The sequence below is a fragment of the Triturus cristatus genome, chromosome 11 (assembly GCF_964204655.1).
Source record: "Triturus cristatus chromosome 11, aTriCri1.1, whole genome shotgun sequence".
NCBI classification, from domain to species: Eukaryota; Metazoa; Chordata; class Amphibia; order Caudata; family Salamandridae; genus Triturus; species Triturus cristatus.
Genome location: NC_140594.1, coordinates 1,147,635,027 through 1,147,656,610, shown reverse-complemented (window position 1 = coordinate 1,147,656,610; position 21,584 = coordinate 1,147,635,027). Strand labels below are relative to the sequence as shown.

The following is a 21,584-nucleotide window of genomic DNA, read 5'->3' as shown; positions in this document are numbered from 1 at the left end:
TCCTCGGCACCCGACATCGCCATAGCCATCCCTGACGGCTACAAGATCACCCACAGGGACCGCACCAACGGAACAGGAGGAGGAATCGCAATCGTCCACAGAAACACCCTCAGAATCTCGACCAACACCGACGACACTCTTATCACCGTCGAACACCTGCACTTCCAGATCCACACCGACCCCTACACCACCCTCAGAAGAACCCTCATCTACAGACCACTCGGTCCCCGGCCGCAGTTCAGCAACTCCATCGCCAACTTCGTCAGCACGCACGCCCTTGCGTCCACGGACTACATCCTCCTTGGAGACCTGAGCTTCCACCTCTAGAAAACCAATGACAACAACTCTACCACCCTGCTCGACAACCTTGCCAACCTCAGACTCAAACAGCTCATCAAGACTCCCACCCACTCCACCGTACACACGCTCGACCCCATCTTCTCAACCAGCAACCACATCACCTTCAGCCACACCACTGAACTCCTCTGGACCGACCACCGTTGCGTCCACTTCACCTTCGAGAAGACCACCATGCACCACTGCACACAACGGACCCCCCACCGCAGCTGGAGCAAAGTCACCGAAGACCAGCTAGTCACCACCCTCGCCCGAAACCCACCAACGGACACTACCGACAGGCAATGGATCAATGACTGCGCCAGCACTCTCGCCCCGATCAAGAAACCCTCGAACAGACGCACCGACTGAAAAGCCTTCTGGTTCACCGCTGACCTCCAGCAGGCCTGCCATAGGTTTGAGAAGAAGTGGCACCATGAACAGACACCAGATAGCAACACAGCCTACAAGAGCGCCATCCACAGACACCATCAACTCATCCGTACCACCAAAAGGACAGCCTTCAAAGAGCGCATTGAAGAAAACGCACACAACAACAAAGAGCTCTTCAACATCGTAAAGGAACTCTCCAACCCCAGCTCCAACTCCAACGACATCCTGCCATCACAAGACCTCTGCGACTCCCTAGCCACCTTTTTCCACCGCAAGATAGCAGACATCCACGACAGCTTCAGCAACCAGGCCCCCCGACAGACACAGACACCTCAGACTCACCACCCCCCTGCCACATCAACATCAACCCCCTGCTTTCCTGGACCCACGTCAACGACAAAGACACCATCAAAATCATGAACACCATCCACTCCGGTTCACCATCCGACCCCTGCCCGCACCACAGCTTCAACAAAGCAAACTCCACCATCGCACCCATCTCCGCAAAATCATCAACAGCTCCTTCGAGACCGCCACCTTCCTGGAGAGCTGGAAGCACGCCGAGATCAACGCCCTACTCAAGAAACGCAAAGCTGACCCCAAGGACCTCAAGAACTTCTGGCCCGTCTCCCTCATCCCGTTCCCGGCGAAAGTCTTCTAGAAGATTGTCAACAGGCAACTGACCTCCTTCCTCGAGAAGAACAACATCCTGGACCTGTCCCAATCCGGCTTCCGCAGCAACCACAGCACCGAAACAGCCCTCATCGCCACAACTGACGACATCAGGGCAATTATGGACAATAGAGAAACTGCGGCCCTCATCTGCCTGGACCTCTCAGCCGCCTTCGACACCTTCTGTCACCACACACTCCGAACACGCCTCCACAATGCAGGGATCTGTGACAGAGCACTGGACTGGACCACCTCCTTCCTCACCGGCAGAACCCAGAGTGTCCGCCTCCCCATTCCACTCTAAAGACACCAAGATCATCTGCGGTGTACCCCAAGAATCGTCCCTCAGCCCAACACTCTTCAACATTTACATGGCACCGCTCGCCAACATCGCCAGATCGCACAACCTCAACATCGTCTCATACGCCGACAACACCCAGCTGATCCTCTCCCTCACCAAGGCCCCCACCACCACCAAATCCGACCTCCACAAAGGAATGAAGGCCATCAGCTAATGGATGATGTTCAGCCACCTGAAACTGCACTCGGACAAGAAGGAGATCCTCATCATTGGATCCACCCCCTCCGCCTGGGACGACATATGGTGGCCAGTCGCACTGGGAGCTGCACCGACGTCCACTATCCACGCACGCAACCTGGAAGTCATCCTGGACTCCGGATTGTCAATGACCCAGCAAGTGAACGCAGTCTCCTCCTCCTGCTTCAACACCCTCCACATGCTCCGCAAGATCTAAAGATGGATCCCAACCGGTACCAGAAGGACATTCACCCAGGCCCTTGTCACCAGCAGACTGGACTACGGCAACGCTCTCTATGCAGGAACATCAGCCAAACTCCAGAAATGACTACAACGCATACAGAATGCCGCTGCACGCCTCATCCTCGACATCCCCTGCCACAGCCACATCACAGCCCACCTGAAAGACCTACACTGGCTCCCCATCAACAAGAGGATCACCTTCAAGCTCCTCACCCACGCTCACAAAGCTCTCCACAACACCGGACCAGCATACCTCAACGAACGACTCACTTTCTACACCCCGAACCGCCAGCTTCACTCCGCTGACCACGCCCTCGCCACCATCCCCCGCATCCGTCGAGCATTCGCCGGCGGCAGATCGTTCTCCCACCTCGCAGCAAAAACCTGGAACACCCTCTCCATCCACCTACGACAGACCCAGGAACTGCTGGCCTTCAGGAGACTCCTCAAGACCTGGCTGTTCGAGCAGTAGCAGCACCCCTGCCCCCCGCCAGCGCCTTGAGACCCTCATGGGTGAGTTGTGCGCTCTACAAATGTATTGATTGATTGATTGAATTTAGCACAGTGAGTGTGCTAAGGGTGTATGAAAGACAAGTCTTCCTGGCATAGAGATTAGTTAGTAAAGGTTCAGATGGCATTCACACAGTATTGATCAGCAATCCAAGTTACTGGCTTGATTTTTATAGGGATCTTGTTGTGGTAAAAGGCAGATGATCAAGGAAGAAGTGATCCACAGATCACCACAACTCACAGAAGTTATACTTGTGGCCTGCATGCTTCCTTTGTCCTCTGCCTAAGCATGGCAGATATTCCGTTCACCATATTACAAGCGCATTACAGTCAACACCCTGCATAACACAGTGAATGGGGCATCAACCACATTTTGAAGTTTTGCCACCTAATGCTAAGGTCCTTAGTATTTCTGAAAATGGGAACTTAGAAGACTGTGCAGGATTCTGACCTCAGATTTCAAATGGAGATGTGGTCGCATTATCTGACGAAAGGCCCACACCCCTCCTACTTACTAAAAAGCACTGGAAAGTGTTCAATTTTGCAATGTTAGTGCACCAAACTGTTTCGAAGCCTGAGCAGGCTGACTTGGGCAGGTGTTATTAAATGTTCAACATGATTAATCAAGGCTCTGAGTGAGATAGAGAGATAAAGAGATAGTCAAAGACTGGCTTTGACCTGTTTTCTTGGGCATCTCATGTTGGTAGATGGTATATGGGCAATGTAGGAGTGACACGTAGATCACTGCACTCATCACTACTCATGTTATTGTACAAACATACACCTCTCTAACCACGCATACAGGTCTGCCTGTAAACTCTGCATGCTTGTGGCACTAGTGTATCATACAAATGCAAGACAACACAAAAAAAGATCCTCCCTAGTACCAGATGGGAGGATATGATGATGAAGCTGGCCACAGTTCAGCCAACATTATGAGTTTGGTTATTTCACCCTAAGGCCCCAATTACGATGTTGTATGAACCTGAGTCCGTCCGACATCGTTTAGGAACTGGGACCGAATGACCTCCTGTTGTCGGCCCCAACCCACTCCTATTCTTTATCATGGGAGCATGCATTACAAATGGAATGCATGCTTTCATGGTAAATAGCTGATGTGCAGTTCATGCCTGTACCGCATGGCAGGCACCTCAAGGTGCCTCCCACCGGGTGCAGGGATCAACCTAGCGTCACCATATATGCCCCCTAGACCGCCATCCAGCGGCTTTCCACCCATGGGGGCCCTGCTGGGGGCCCCCAAAGTGGGATTCCCACAGCCTTTCTGAAAGGTTGTGGGAATCAGCCATTGTAATCCCTCAGGCAATAATACCCACCTGAGGGATATCTGGAGGCTTTCCGAATGGCAGGCGGACTCTCCGAGTATGTCAGAAGCCATTCGGAAATCCTGTTTAGATTCCTTTCTGACCGACTACATCATAATCGGTCTGTCAGAAAGGAATCCAAACCCGACATTTCGATACAGTCGGAACGGCTCCAACCAAGGGTCGGAGCCATTTCCGACCGCAACGAAATTGGTCCCTAAGTGTTAACTGAGGGTGAAATAACCCAAATTCCCTTTAGAAGTTGGTCCAAGCTCAGAATTATCTGGATCTGATAATTGTGGGCAAGGAGACAGCAGGCTTGTGAGATTTGCTGCTGGGCAGTGCATTGCCCGGCACCTGCCCACCAACTGCAGCAGTGCAGAAGACATCAGATAATGCCCCCTCTCCCGGCACTACACTGGCAATCCCACAGACACATTCTTCCTCTAAAGGCACTGAACGTTTGCTAAGTAACTGCCACTTATGGCCCTGACACTCTTGGTATTTTCTCCCAGAGTGTGGGAGTAATTTTTCCTTTTTTTCTATTTGGGCTACCTGGCTTTCCCTGGTGGCCCCGGACATAAAAAAACAACAGATCAGAGCTTCTGCTCTGGTTAGGGTGGATGGTCTCATGTACTTGCACCAATGGCCACAACTCCTTAAGGGCAGCCAGTGTAGGGTTTCTGCTGGCTGAGGCAGCCAGGGAACCACTGTCACACAGGTGATGGCTCACCCATCCATCTCTGTGGAGCGGGCAGACCGTCAGTTTGGAGGACAGAGTACTCACTGCAATTGTATCTGCCAAACCTGAAATCATACCTTTACTTATGCATTTATATTTAACGGTCTCGTAGAGGTTTGTTAAACTATGCCAAAGTCATAAACAAACCCAAAACACAATTTCAACTGTACCCAAATGTTAATCACATTCAGAGTCACGATATATTAAATACATGCCCATATTTTGCGTATATTAATTTGCAAGTCCCCTCAAAAGCTATGGCCGAAGAAATGCTACAGTGATGGTGTCACACCTAAGAATTACTTACATTCACCAATTAAGGCCATGCCTCCCTCACTGAACTGCTCACATGTGTGCAATCATGACACATCCAATGACATCATTGGTGAAATTGGATATAGCAGCCCTGCCCATTTATGTCATCATTGACGTCACTCTGGCTACTTCTGCCCAGATCAACAGAAGCCTCACAAGTGCTTGTAAGAACTCAACCACCTCCTAGAAATGTCCAGCCTACTTGGACTCAGCTTTCAATAAAAAAAAGAAGGTCCAGTATCTGCATTCAAGCTGCTTCACTTACCAACCCAGAATTGGAGCTGCAAGTAATTTGTGAACCTTACTTGTAGTGGTACCCCTTGGGATCAGGATGGTGCAATTCATTTGCAATTCGTTATCTGATGGAACTGCACAGGGTACTGAAAATAAAAGGAAGACACAAGATTAGTGTGCGCACACTAGGTCTCAATTGTGGGGCAGAGACAGCTCCCCAAACACCTGCAACTCTAAGGTTCATTTCATGCCATCTACAAAGGTTGCATTGATTAGTCGTGCCCTGCTTGTCACCTGCACTGCTGCAATTATCTCTGGCACTGACTATATTTTTGACATAAACTCTGGCCTCTGCCAGGATGAGGCAAAAGCTGCAGGGCCCTTTGTTAAGCACTGAACTCTGTGTGCCAGCTTGCATTGGAGCAGGGATCAACACAAGTGATTGGCAAAGAAGAACCAAAAGTAAAGACCAATTGTAATGTACTAGAGGAAAATGGAATTTGTTACCAATACCGCCTACTTTGGACTTACTATTTTTGCCAATATTACGGTGTGAAAGATTACTAATTCTGAAATTGTATTGTTGTTAAAGGAAATTGTTCTTTAGTTCTTAGAACAGCTGAAAAGCATAGTGCATGTGTGGATGCTTTTACTTCACACAATACAGTGATATAAAAAAGCAATATTTCCAAGGTAACAGTGAAACATGGGAATTATTTCATGGTACCCTCTGAAGTACGAGATTCATCATTATAGTGTCACAACCGCAAATAACACTACACAGCTTTACCATTGTCAGGGCAATTAGATTTATGAGGCCAAGTTACATAAATTAGGCAGTAAAGGCAGGTAACTTATGTGTCGATGTGAGAAATTGGGTTGTGGGTTTTACTGGGATGTGAGCCCTGCTCAAGCACCAGGCACAATCCTTTGTAGGGTGAACCACAAAAAGTCACTAAATTAACCTGTGCTTAACTCTGGGTTGCTTGGCACAAAAAGCAGTCAAAATTTACAGGCAATGTATGGAGTATTTATGCAGGACACAAACAGTATAAAATGAAAATATAACATGGGAAAAAACCCAAACCAATGTAGAAAATAGAGTAATAGTTAATAACTTGTCTGACACCTAAACAACAAAAATCCAAATAGTTGAACTGAAGTTATCAATTTTTAGGTCTCGCTGAGACAGCGAAAGCTGTCTCTTTGAGACATTTTGTAAGTGGGCTTTCAAAAGTGCTACCCACATGGTTTTGCTGGCCTAGGGCTTGAGTGCACGATGGCGTGCACGTGCCCAGCTGCTCCTCTGCTCCTTGCATTCCCCCCTCCCTTCTCACCCACCCCTTTGATGCTCTGCTCGATTACTTTCACTTTAGCCGCTTTGACCCTTGCATTCCCCCCTCCCTTCTCACCCAGCCCTTTGATGCTCTGCTCGATATCTTTCACTTTCGCCGCTTTGATGTTTGATCGCAAACGCGATCACTTCCGCTTGGCATAGCCTGTACTTGTTCTCTTTGTCCTCACATATGCTCTTCCCTCTATGTTTTTCACTCTGCCCTCACATGTGCTTTTCCCTCTCCATTTTTCTCTCTTTCCTCACACATGCTATTCCCTCTGTATTTGTCTCTCTTCCCTCACATGTACTCTTCCCTCTGCATTTTTTCTCTATGCTCTCACATGTGCTCTTCGCTCTGTATTTTTTTCTCTGCCCTTGCATGTGTTCTTCTCTCTATATTTTTCTCTCTGCTCTCACATGCTCTCTTCCCTCTATGTTTTTATCTCCGGTCTAACATGCGCCCTACCCTCTGTATTTTTCGCTTTGCTCTCACATGAGCTCTTCCCTCTCTATTTTTCTCTCCTCCCTCACATGGACTCTTCCCTCTGTATTTTTCTCTCTGCCCTCTGCCCTCACGTGCTTTTCCCTCTGTATTTTGCTCTCTGCCCTCACATACTCTTCCCTGTATGTTTTCCTCTTTGCCCTCAAGTGCACTCTTCCCTCTGATCCCATGCATACACAACTATGCACACATACAAACACACACATGCATTTACACACACATATGAACATATACAAACACACACAGACATGCATAAACATATGCATATACATGCACACCAACCCCACATACACATATAAACAAGCACGCACACCAACGTACTCAAACACATATACATACACACAAACATGCATACACAGACATAGGTATACACACAAACATATGTGTACACATCCATGAAGACAAATGAACACAATGACACACCCATACTTGCACACCAACACACACATGCATACACAAACATATACACATACAAACACACACACATGCATACACACACAGATATATACATATAGACACACACACTATGCACACACACGCATCTCTCGTACTGTCTCAGGGGAAGAGTCGGTGTCAGCTGTCTCCTAGAGGGAGATCTCGCATGAGACAGTAAGACTCAGAGACACGTGGCGGTGGGGAGAGACAGACATGCCTCCCTTTAATTGTGTTGTTGCAAGATGGTGACTATCTTCTGCCACTGGTGCATTCAGATAAGCGGCAAGAAGTTCGTCGGACACATGCACTGGTTTCAATTTCGAGAAAGTGGGGTGAACGTTTCACAGATCGGGAGTGTGTGTCAACACGTGTTTCTCCTTCACGGCAAGGCCAATCAGTACGTTTTGTTTAACCGTGTGGTCATGAATCCTTTAATTGCATAAGTGAGCGGGTATGGATGTAAACAAAAATGTAACACTAATACCACATTTTCTGGCACTCTTGTGAACAGGTTTGCTGTGAATGTATGAATGAAAATGGCTTTTTAGAATACGTTGCATGGAAAAGGGTCAACATGGTGTATACGTGTTTTTTGGTGTTTTTTTATTTATTTTTTATTGCATGGTTAACGTCATGATATACCGGATTCGGATGCTTCATTGCAGATCAGTTGTTTGGCCCGTGGTTATTTACGAGTTTGGAAAATACTTTTGTATTGTTTTGATTCTTTTTGTCTCTGCCCTATCTCTTGGCTGCGTCCTTACTCTCTCCCATCTTCTCTCTCCACCTCTTTGCTACATGTTCTCTTTTAATGTTTTCATTTTCCCCGACTCTCCTCTTTACTCTCTCTAATTCTTTTTTTGCTCCTTCTCTGTCTCTGTCCCTTCTCTCCTCTTTCTCTCCCCACCTGTCCCTTCTCTAACCCCACTCCTCTTCCTCTGCCCGCCCCCCATCCCTCTCTCTCGCTCGCAGTACTGCAGCATGGCAGCACCAGGTCTCTGATGCCTTCTCAGTGTTGGCCCTGGGGGTGGAGGAGGTAAGTCGGCCCCCCAAGTGAATCCCATTATCAACAGATAGTGAACCTCTATTTACCAACAAGTACGGAGCGGTCTCGGGTGATGGCTGATGCGAACAGTGATCTGCTCTCAGCCCCGGCAGGGCCTGTGGGGTGGGGGCGGTACCTTACACTAGGAGAGGAAGTAAAAGTGATATCCTCCCCTCCCCCCCACTCCACCACTGTCTCTCCTCACCCTCCACCTCTCTCTCTCCTCCACTTCTGATTCCCTTCCAACTCGGTCTCTCCTTACCCACCACCTCGGTCTCTCCTTACCCTCCAGCTCGGTCTCTCCTTACCCTCCACCTCGGTCTCTCCTCACCCTTCACCTCGGTCTCTCCTCACTCTCCACCTCGGTCTCTCCTCACCCTCCACCTCAGTCTCTCCTCACCCTCCACCTCCATCTCTCCTCACCCTCCACCTCCGTCTCTCCTCACCCTCCACCTCCGTCTCTCCTCACCCTCCACCTCGTCTCTCCTCACCCTCCAACTCTGTTTCTCCTCACCCTCCACCTCACCCTCCACGTGTATCTCCTCACCCTCCACATCACCCTCCTCACCCTCCACGTCTCTCCTCACCCTCCACGTGTCTCTCCTCACCCTCCACACGTGTCTCTACTCACCCTCCATGTGTCTCTCCTCACCCTCCACACGTCTCTCCTCACCCTCCACACGTGTCTCTCCTCACCCTCCACATGTGTCTCTCCTCACCCCCCACACGTGTCTCTCCTCACCCTCCACACGTGTCTCTGCTCACCCTCCACACGTGTCTCTGCTCACCCTCCACATGTGTCTCTGCTCACCCTCCACGTGTCTCTCCTCACCCTCCACACGTCTCTCCTCACCCTCCACACGTCTCTCCTCACCCTCCACACGTCTCTCCTCACCCTCCACACGTCTCTCTCCTCACCCTCCACCTCACCCTCCACATGTGTCTCTCCTCACCCTCCGTGTCTCTCCTCACCCTCCACGTGTCTCTCCTCACCCTCCACGTGTCTCTCCTCACCCTCCACATGTCTCTCCTCACCCTCCATGTGTCTCTCCTCACCCTCCATGTCTCTCCTCACCCTCCACGTGTCTCTCCTCACCCTCCACATGTGTCTCTCCTCACCCTCCACACGTGTCTCTCCTCACTCTCCACACGTGTCTCCTCACCCTCCGCCTCACCCTCCACATGTGTCTCCTCCTCACCCTCCACATGTGTCTCCTCCTCACCCTCCACAGGTGTCTCCTCCTCATGCTCCACATGTGTATCTCCTCACCCTCCACACGTGTCTCTCCTCACCCTACACGTGTCTCTCCTCACCCTCCACGTGTCTCTCCTCACCCTCCACGTGTCTCTCCTCACCCTCCACGTGTCTCTGCTGCACGCCTCACACTGCTGCACGCCACACACTGCTGCACGCCTCACACTGCTGCACGCCTCACACTGCTGCACGCCTCACACTGCTGCATGCCTCACACTGCTGCACGCCACACACTGCTGCATGCCGCTGCACGCCACATACTGCTGCACGCCTCACACTGCTGCATGCCACACACTGCCACACACTGCTGCACGCCGCACACTGCTGCACGCCGCACACTGCTGCACGCCGCACACTGCTGCATGCCGCACACTGCTGCACACCACACACTGCTGCAGGCCACACACTGCTACACGAAACATTGCTGCACGCCACACACTGCTGCACGGCACACACTGATGCAACCGGCACACTGCTGCACGCCACACACTGCTGCACACTGCTGCATTACTCACTGCTGCATGCTGCACGACACTGCGGCACGCAGCACACTGCTGTACGCCCCACACTGCTGCACGCCACAGTGCTGCATGCCTCACACTGCTGCACAAAACACTGCTGCACGCCGCACACTGCTGCACGCCGCACACTGCTGCACGCCGCACACTGCTGCATGCCGCACACTGCTGCACGCCTCACACTGCTGCATGCCGCACACTGCTGCACGCCGCACACTGCTGCACTCCACACACTGCTTTTATGCGAGTTTATGCTACTGACATTGTAAATGACAATGCCTTTTATTTGTTTTAAAACCAAAACCAAAACCTAAATAAAAGGCATTGTAATTTTACAATGCCAATAGCTCAAACTCTTATAAATGCGAGACCTATTGCATTGCAAATGCTTGTTAAGTGTGTAGTGAAATCTAGCGTCTGAAAGATGAAAGCTTCAATTGTGGATATCTGGTTAAGCGAGACCAGGTCAAAGTTGAAGTTCAAGGCTGACTGTGGGGAGCACATTTTGGATACAAGGAGTTGATTTGGCCCAGTAAGCACTTACCTTCAGACTTAGTAAAATTCTTGAAGAAAAATGTCTGAGAAGGTCAAATTCAACAGGGCACGGCTGCAGCAGATGTCCGAAGATTGAGAATCATTGTTGGATGGCCTTCGATCATCAAAGCCATGGGTGAAGATTTCTACATTCTGATGTATTCGCCTAAATGGAAGTCGAAAAACTCCAGCAGGACGAGGCAGAGGGCAGTAGCCAAAGATAGTTCCACAAGGTCTAATACCCCTTGGCAAAGGACCCTCATCTGCGGAGAAGAACATAGCGGGAGAAGCCACAAAAATCAATCCAACCGGCAATGGGCATTCCTGTGTGCAGGTGAAGATGCAAGGCTCAACAGCAGGACTGGCATCTAAGGGTTCATGGCAGACTCCAGGCAGCAAAGCAGTCCTTCCAGGTACAGCGGCAGTCTGGCAGAGTGCGCAGCAGGTGACATTAATAGGCAGTCATCTGTGAGTCCTTCCGCAGGTCGAGTAGTGAACTTAAGAGTGGGTCTGAAGTTCCTATTTTTACACCCTGGTGCCCTTTTTCTGGGAGGTGGGAGAAGTTTCTGGAAAGGTCCTTTCAAGTGCATGGATTTACCTGACTCCCCTGCACTGGCTCCAAGCTGGCTGAAGTGATCATGCAGGGTTGTTTGGCCCTTTGTGTAGGTAAGTGGGACTGTGCTCATCTCTGCCTCCATCCTGGCAGTTGATGGCCCATTGAGGCACACTTAATCTCCCTATTGTGTGACTGTCAGGGAGAAATACACAAAGTCTGTCAGTTACACTGTAGGAAAGTGGATCTGCTTCTTATGGTTACCCCTACGTTTTGCTGATGTGGCTCTGTTTTCTGACTAGTCTGACTGGGATCCTGCTGATCAGGAACCCAGTCTATATGCTTTCTCCCTAAATTAGCTATGTCATGTACTGGGTACACTCCAGATTGGATACTGAGGTAACCTTATCAGTCCCTAGTATATGGTACCCGTGTACCCAGGGCATAGGTACCCGAGAGGCCTCTTATGGGCTGAAGCATGTATTATACCACCCATAAGAGGCCAAGCAAAATGGAACTCCAGGTCTGCTACTGCAACCTTTGTAAGATTGTGCTTGTACCACTTAAATTAGATATAGGTTCACTAGATCTATATGTCACAACACTTAAAACCTATCAGTCACCCCTATGGCAGGCCTTAACAAGCCTGAAGGCAAGGTGCTGGGTTTTACGTGAGAGGGTGCCCATGCATGAGCAGGGCCCCTCTGCAGCCTTCAGAGACCATTCTCGTGTGTGGTCTGTGACTCAGCCAGACATAAAGGTAGAGGTGCATTATAACCTCGCGGTAAATGCTATCTCGAAAACAGCTGAAACAAAACATGTTGTGTTTGCTATCAAACACCTTGGAATCATACCCCCACATCAGTAACTGGTGTGGGAGGTATGATTCCACCCTTCTGAAGCGAGCTTCGTGGGGTCACCGGTCTACCCGGTGCCAGCCTTCTAGACCTAGACAGCACAAAATGGATGCTGCCGACCAGAGACACATTTCTGACCTCCTGCTGCTGAGCTGAGCTTGAGCAGGGGAAGGCAGCACAATAGGCATACTGTCACAGGGAGGTGTGACCGCCTTCCAGACAGGATTTAGTGTATTGGGGCTGGGTGGGGACACATCCAACTCCCTGAAAGTCTGCACAAGGGGCACACTTGGTGTCCTTGTGCATAGTCCAGTTCAAACCAGTTCTGGGAGCCGTTGGCACCTGTTCTGGCGCTAAACTAGACAAAGGACAGGGGAGTATCCTCCCCATTGTCCTCTGGGTGGGTCTCTGAATCTGTGCAACCCTCTCCCGTGGGTACAAAAGGGCTTACCTGGCTGTAGCTCTTTAGATTTTCTGTGGACAAGATTCTACTAAGAAGAAACAACTTACTTTGACCGTCTGGACACTCTGGACTTTGCTGGACCTCGACTGGGCCAACTTGGTCTCCCTTACCGTCTCCCTCACCGTCCAAAGCCTCTGTACCCTCTGTGTCCAAAGTCGGTGCCCTTGCTCCATACAGGCTCCTTGCAGGACCTGTGGTGCACTATGGACAACCAAAGGATCTCCCTTGGGGGGAGTCACCCCCCTGCAACTGCAGGCACCGTAACAGCAACTGAGTGGCTTGCTGCTCCTGAGGACTCTGAAGATGACAGCAACAAAGGAGGTGAGTTCCAATGTTCTATGAGGCTGAGCTGCCCTCTCACTGAGTTTGAGGCCAATATTTCTAGTGGGGACTGCATAACCAGAACCCCTGTGCACCATGTCCATTTGCAAGTGCATCTGCTTGTTGGCATTCCACAACTTCGTGCACTGGGCTGTAGATAGCCCCCACCTCTGCTCACATTTCCCCCAAAGGACTCTGGCCTCCTTGCACTCTGTGCCCTGCAAACTGCTGTTCTTTTGAAACTGCCTGATGTCCCCCTGCAACTCCTGTGGCTCTAGCCTTTGGGTCCCTGTGAGGGTCAACTTGGCTTTTCTAGGGCTTCCCTGGTTGCTCCAGGCTTTCCCTGACTCCCCTTCAATTGGTGAGTTCCTCGGTCCTTGCTGGGCTGAACTCTGACCTTACTTGATTCTCTTCATGGGTTGCCGCTGCCAAGGCTTGTTGGTCCACCAGCTGAACACTGACCCCTCAGCACTCAACATTCTTTGTGGGACAGCTCGTAACAGGCTCCTGGTCATCATTGAGACCTCCTGGTCCTTGTGGATGAAGAGTCAAGGTCGCCATCCTCTCACCTGAAGCACCTGACATCGGTGGGCATTCATCTACCGAGCCCCTGGTCACTCTCAGTGACCCAGACTCTGTCCCCTCTGCTTTCATGTTCCTTCCATTAAGAAGCCATCCTTGGGTTCCACCGGACACTTTTCTTCTTCCATGCAGTGACTGTTGATTGAAGACTCCCATTGAGATTGATGGCGGTTTCCGACGCCACTTTAGGCCTATGCACCCGGCTTCCCTGGGATAGGTAACTCGGTTACTTTGGTATCCATGGGTGGGGTGGCTCTCTGACCTCCTAACTTATACAGGGTTTCTTCCAAGTCCTTTGGGAAGGGTCCTAAAACTTTAAAACTGCAACTGCGACTCTCCCATTGAATTATACGGCTCACGCAATCGTGTATTCACACTGCACCCGTCTTCTGTGTGGTCCCTACGTACTCACCTGGGGTGGGTCCTTGGGATCCTAGCGATTCTACACCTGCTAGACTTTGTCTTGACTCAAGTTGTGGTTCTTATACCACTATTTTAGTATATGGTTTGGTCCCCCTCTGGGCCCACTGTGTATTATTGCTACTTACTGTTGTTTCTGTGCTAAAGTATTGTGTGCTTGGTGCTGTATCCTCGTGTAGAGGATACTAGAGAGTGTTATACCAATAAATACATATTTTTATAACTACTGTGTGGTTCTCCTTTCCTTTAATTAATACTAAAGGTGATATTCTGGTAAAACAAGCTGCTTTACATTCCATCAAGATTAAGTCTGAAGGCTGCTCTCCACAGCTACCACTAGGATAGCTTTGACCTCATACATCATAAGGGTCATTTGGACTAGTGGAAAGTGCCCACTTTAATTAGTGGACAGCATATACCAGGCCAACCTCTCACATACACCCAGTCATGTGAGCCAAGGCAGGCTGCAGGCACAAAAGGGCTGGAAAATATCAACTTTCTAAAAGTGGCATTTTCAAAATTGTAATGACAAGTCCGACTTTTCCATTAAAGAGGGTTTATCAATACCATTTCACAGATGCCAATCATGATATATCTACCTCCTCTCAATTGGAAATAATACTTATGAAATGTAATAAAGAATCCCCAATGTTTTTCTGTGGCCTCGCAGTACTATAAAAGGAATTTAGGAGTTTTTAACTGTCAGGACATGTAAAACTTAAAAGAACTTGTCTTATCTTTCAATTACACAGCACTCTGGGCTATGTAGAGCCTACCTTACGGGTGACTACTAAGTAATTTAAGGGGAGTTTAAGGCTTGACATGGGGCTTTAAATGCCAAGTCGACATGGCAGTGCAACACTGGATTCAGGCTGCAATGTCAGGCCTGGGACATGTTTTAAGATGCTACTGTAGTGGGTGGCACAATCGGTGCTGCAGGTCCACTGGTGACATTTCATTTACAGACCCTGGGTAGGATCACTGATACAACATCGACTCGGATAACATAGAACTACAAAGTTAGCGAGCAAACAATATCGTTAACAAAAATATCAACCCACAATACACAAAATAGAAATGACACTAACATCAATAAAAAAATATTGTTTAATTAAATCTCAATTACAAAAATATCGACAACAATAATATAGAACACAAAAATATCAATAACATTAAAATAAAATGAAACACATCAAAAATACCGATATCAACAATATCGACAACACAAACATGGATAAAATATATATAAACTATATCAAAAATAAAATTTAAACATAAAAAAATACTATTTACAATAATAAAATAAAATACCATTTACCAAATAATTTGAAAAAAACAAATAATAATAATTGCGAATTATTAACAATAATTTAAGCAAATAAATAAAAAATGCAAAAATAAATAAATATACAAAAGATACACAATGAAAATTATATAAAAATTAACTAAAATAAACAAACACATTTCTCTATATATAAAACTAAATAACAAAAATTAACAAAATACAAACCAACAATAAAAAAATAAACATAATAAACATTAAATAAATTAAAAGGTAACAGCAAAAAAACTTCAAACAAAACTATCTCGACTAATACATTTGAAACACACAAACACAAACCAATAGAAAACTCTAACTAATTAAATAAACACTATTAAAAAATGAAATAATTAACATAAAATTTACTGTATAATGGCTGACTAAAGAGAAAGAGTGAACCTTTGAGAGAGAGAAGAGAAAACAAAAAACTTCTACACCAAAAACTATTCCAAACATCCCGCAATAAAGGTAAGCACAAAACTTTGTAACTAAATAAATGAAATAAGCTTGTAAAATATGAACACATAATTTCCTTAACATATAACAGATTCAACATCACGAAAATTGCCCCTAGAAAATTCAACACAATGATTTACGTACACAACAACAAAGTATAACACAAAGTAAGTGTATATTTTCACCAATTACTAACGTAAATTATTTAAAAGTATTAAACTTTATAAAATAGCAAAACATTGCTAACAAATGTTCTTTCAGCTTCTACAAAAATCGACAAAACTACAACATCTACCAAGGCCACTCCATCAACTAAAAAGAGTAAGCATATTTATTTAATTCCAAATAAATAAAAATAAACACTAAGGGCCCGATTCCGTTCACGCTCGGAAACCCATCCGACTGACTCGTATCAAGAACGGCTTACGAACAACTCGTATGCACGCTGTCCGGTCTTCGGAGTACGATGAAATGCTAGTCAAATACAAACGACTCGCACGGAGCACACTACAGACGACCGACTCGTACGGGAATCAATACGTGCTGTAGTGTAGTTTCTATATCCCTGATAGGCTCTGCGCATTGGAATAACATACACTATAGATTTGACATAGGACTAAGGTTAGTATGTCTCTATTGAGTATATTAAACCTAATTACTTGTGTGTGCCAGCTAACTCAGAGGTCACTAGGAACCTCTTGAATATACAAGAAGGGATTAGTCTCTGACAACCGCATAAACATGACAACTTTGTTTCCCTTTAGAATCTTAACAGTCTCAGAATCATGGAAACAATAAATAACAGTTTCACTCAGTCAATCGTGCATGCTTCGTATCTACAGAGTTGCACAGAAATAGAGAGACGGGAGTTTCAATACAAGGATTTATTAAACAGTCTTATTTCTCATGCAAGAGATATGAATTGCTGCAATCGTAAGACAGACTGCAAAGTACAATATGTATGAGGTTAGCAGTAAGATTAAATAATACTGCAATAGCATGGTTTGTAGCCATGACATATATTAATCAAAATACATACATAAATAACATAATGCTAAAATGTGATACTCATCTGATGCTTCTAAATTGTTCTACCCCAGTGTACCTAACCTAAGTGCATGACGAGGTTTAAAGTAGGTGTTGTTTCTAAAGTATAGCTAGCTATATTTTAGTTTAGCAAAGAGTTGCCAAAAGTTTCTCTAAGTTCTAGTCAGTTCCATACCTGAGAATGAGAGAGGTTGGAATCTCTTTTCTGGACTCGGTAGTCTAACCCCCACAAGGGAAGTCAAAGAGCACTGGAGATGTATTCTCTGCGAGGAGTATGGCAGCGATAGGTCAGTGCATCAGGCTGGAACTCGATCTCCTTCCAAACTTGCCATGGCAAACCGCGTAGTCTGGGTTGGATCGAATCCTCCGGGAACCACAATTTGCCAGAGCAAGTGCTGATATATTTATACCTTGAAGGTGTCTAGGAATGCCAGTATTGACATAAAAGTCGGGCAGAGGAACGTCATGAATGAACCCCTAAGGAATAGATGTTCATGCATACTTAATGAGTTCTTGGAGAAATCAATATTCAAGCTGAGGGAAATTCCTAAAGGCTCAAGGGTCTGGTTTTCCAAGAATTTGTTGTGACGTGGATGGACGGATGTAGGTGGCCATGCCTGTATTTGGTTTGTACGGACAATGTCTAAATAAGGGCCGGATTTCTATGTCCAAATAAGGGCAATGTGAATTTTACCTATATAAGGGCATAAATCGGGAAACCTATATACGGAATCTAAATCTGCACACAACACCCACTCCAGTTTCGTATGGACGACGTTACTAAATCCTAAACGTTCTAAACATATCTTAAAACAGAGTATCACATGGGTTTGCTAAAATAAGCTAACAATGTATCTAAAACATATGTTATAAAAATACATTACAAAACCATTGCTATGCATAAAGTGTTGTACATATTAAAGGCAATGTTCCATTCTAAGCATAGGATCGCATTGGAATGCTAAATGAATTAACCAAAATATATACATGTAATGAAATGGCTCGTAAGAAAAAGGGCCAAAACCATTTCAGATCAGGTTACATAAGTCAAATTGTTATTCATGACAATGTGGCATACTGTCCCTGAAAGTGTTATCAAAGAATTCTGTTCTCTATGAATAGTTCTACTATAAGCAGATTACTGTGCCAAAAAATGCAAAAAATACAAATTTGGAAGAAAAAAATGTATTATAGCAAAAAGGTTCTAAAGTCAGTAGCATGTTTGAAAAAGAATGAAGGCTAAATTCAGAGTCCCTCAGGAACACTGTATGCTTGAATCAAAAGTCAGTATGTGGGGATGGAGAAAACATAACATTTTCTAAACTTGTAGACAACAAGTCGTCTACTGTTGTGGGTGAGAGTTGGACTACCTCGTGTAGAAGATCAACAGCACAGAGATGTGAACTATCGCCTTCAGCATTGGAAGCATCAGCAATGTCCGGATTGGATGTTACCTGCGTGCCTGGTGTTTCCTCTCATACCTCAGCAGTAGCGTGTTGCATCTGTGAGATTTCAATGAATGCCGCCTTCAGGATTGGTAGCCGCTGGGGACAACACATAGCATGACCGATGGAAGTGTCAGACAAATGTCCAGCACGCATTCTTCACCGCATAGCAGGCAGCGTAGAACAGGTAAGGTTCAATCTTGTCAGATTGGTCTGAATGACAGAAACAAAGTGGTGTTTAATTCTCGTAGATGAGGTAAACCCAGAATTTGGACGATGCGCTCATGACACTTCATCTCCAATAGAGTTCTTTCCATGGTGAACTGGGTGTCGCTGGTGATTTGGCTTGCCATATCGTAGCAGTAGGATCAAAAATAGTATCCCTGCAACGAGTGGATGAAGTTTGGAAAAATTCCGAGGACTGCTTGAAAAGGTGCTGACAGTCCTGCACACACAATCTTAAATACATGTACAATACGGCTTGTATCAGACATGTTTAACATACGACCTAACATTTCTGAGAAATGCACTGTGCAGTTTGTATACAAAAGGGTATGTATCTCCGCCGAAGTCCTTGCGACTTGGAGATCATAGGTTTCTTTGGCAGAAGTCAAAGGCACAATTTTTTGTAAAAGAATGGCTTTCATTCTGCTTAGAGTATCAATTCATATAGAAGAGATATTCAGTGAAGGCTATAAAGGCGACTCCCTGACAATGTCTATTTGTGGAACAAGACTTGCATACAGCAAGTGACCCTGGATGTAACCGTTACTAGATATGGGATACCTGGCAACATGCCACTGCAGCTGTGATCATTCAACATAATATAACTCCCATTTGAAAGTTGACCAAAGATTCGATTAATCACTGCAGCCGGTGAACCGTGCAGGTGGCAGGATAAGTTTGTAGTGGAACCGTCACAGGCCCCATGTAAGTTAATACCCTGACAAAGGAGAGAACAGCTTAGTGTGTGTTCACATTTTTCACCGCTAAGAAACACCTCTCGTCTCCCACTCCAACATCTATGTGTGTAAGGTAAATCCAGAATGTCTTGATGTATCCTTCACCCAACCTTTCATATTTGCCCGTTGGTATATTTTTTAGGCAATACTGAAAATGGAAAGTCGTAACAGGCAGAGTACTCTTACCATGTATGATCCACTCAGTAGCTGGTTTTTCTGCCACTGTGAATGGTCATTTCTCCAGTTTTTCAATGCTCAGCACCATATAGTCTGCTCCCCTTTGTGCCATTTTGATCTGTCTATCAGTGTGGTTGAATTCTGCAAACAGTGACGTAGTATTGATTAAACGCCAAGGCACATAGCCAGAACACAGGTTTTGAAGCGTCCAGCCTAATAGCATGATAGAACGTAGCTGTGACTGACCATGTTGCAACATGACCAAGTCTTGTTCCATGATGTCTATGACAATGCTGTCCAAAGAATGTATCCTGGACGACAGAGTCGTTAACCCACTGTCCACTACAGAGAGAGATTTCTCTAAATTAATACAATCAATTTCTCGTATTCGTTCTGCAGTCTCTGCTTGGGTGACCTTCCATGCTTCATTATAAGCAGCGTAGATACCGGCATATATGAAACGTTTTTGACGCAGTTTCCTTGGTCCTAGCAAGAATTCCCTAAGGTCTGCAGTGTACCTAACCTAAGTGCAGTACGAGGTTTGAAGTAGGTGCTGTTTCTAAAGTAATATTTTAGTTTAGCCAAGAGTTGCCAAAAGTTCCTCTAAGTTCTAGTCAGCTCCATACCTGAGAATGAGAGAGGTTGGAATCTCTTTTCTGGACTCGATAGTCTAACCCCCCGCAACGGAAGTCAGAGAGTACTGGAGCTGGATTCTCTGCGAGGAGGATGGCAGCGTCAGGTCAGTGCATCAGGCTGGAACTCGATCTCCTTCCGAACTTGCCGTGGCAAACCACGTAGTCTGGGTTGGATCGAATCCTCCGAGAACCGCAACTTGCCAAAGCAAGTGCTGGAATATTTATACCTTGAAGGTGTCTAGGAATGCCAATATTGACGTAAAAGTCGGGCAGAGGAACGTCATGAATGAACCCCTAAGGAATAGATGTTCATGCATACTTAATGAGTTCTTGGAGAAATCAATATTCAAGCTGAGGGAAATTCCTAAAGGCTTAAGGGTCTGGTTTTTCTAGAATTTGTTGTGACGTGGATGGATGGATGTAGGTGGCCATGCCTGTATTTGGTTTGTACGGACAATGTCTAAATAAGGGCCGGATTTCTATGTCCAAATAAGGGCAATGTGAATTGTACCTGTATAAAGGCATAAATTGGGAAGCCTATATATGAAATCTAAATCTGCACACAACAGTGCGAGCAAATCGTCCAGAAAAGAGCCCGACGCGACCGACTCGTACGCAAACGCTGCAACATTGCTTACCGTGAATGGGACAGACTCGGACCACCCCGCTAATACATGAACAAGCATCCGGTGCAGTCAACGAAACGTGTCTGTAATACTCTTCAAAATACAATAGAAACAGACAGAAAAAGTCCAAACAAGCATTGTCAAAGGCCAAAAAATTAAGCCACACCCACAACTCCACCTGTATAAAGGGCCAAAATTCTTACCATGATCCTTTGCAACATCAACAGACCTGCCAACAGATCACACTACTACACAGCACTGATACATACACTCACAACTCAACCATCACACAACCTGTACACTACTATCACCTGTTAAATACTACACTCACTAACACACACCCTTACTCCTACTCACTCACACTCACCTTCAGACTCACCCACACATCCATCCCCACCACCACCCATCACCATGCCCCCACAGAAGAATCCAAAGTTCACAGACAGTTAGTTAGAAGTCATGGTAGATGAACTTCTCAGAGTACCGCTACAGTTATTTGGCAACTTGTTCCAACAGACCCCCCTGTTTCAGAGAACCAAGATGTGGGAGAGGATTTTCAACAAGGTGAATGCTCATGCATCTTGCCTGGGCACAATGAAGATATCGTGAACAGGTACTATGATGTTCTTAGGAAGGTCAAGAAGCTCATTGGTAAAGAACACGTCCTGAGCCTGAGAATTGATGGTTGCCCTCCTGAAAAACCTGTGCAATTAACTTTCTGGCAGGACAAGGTGCAGGCCATGCTTCCACCGGAGGGCGTATATGGAATATCGGGAATGCCAGAGCCTG

General features: G+C 46.5%; 1 protein-coding gene across 1 annotated transcript in view; it reads right to left on the bottom strand.

Annotated features, from left to right (window-relative positions):
* The window catches only part of LOC146788612 (uncharacterized), a 459,070-nt gene that overhangs the window by 178,392 nt on the left and 259,094 nt on the right, over positions 1 to 21,584 (bottom strand). Inside the window, exon 4 of the mRNA XM_085633182.1 lies at positions 5,377 to 5,451. Within this exon, the coding sequence (XP_085489308.1) occupies positions 5,377 to 5,451 (75 nt within the window). The remainder of the gene's footprint in view (positions 1 to 5,376; positions 5,452 to 21,584) is intronic.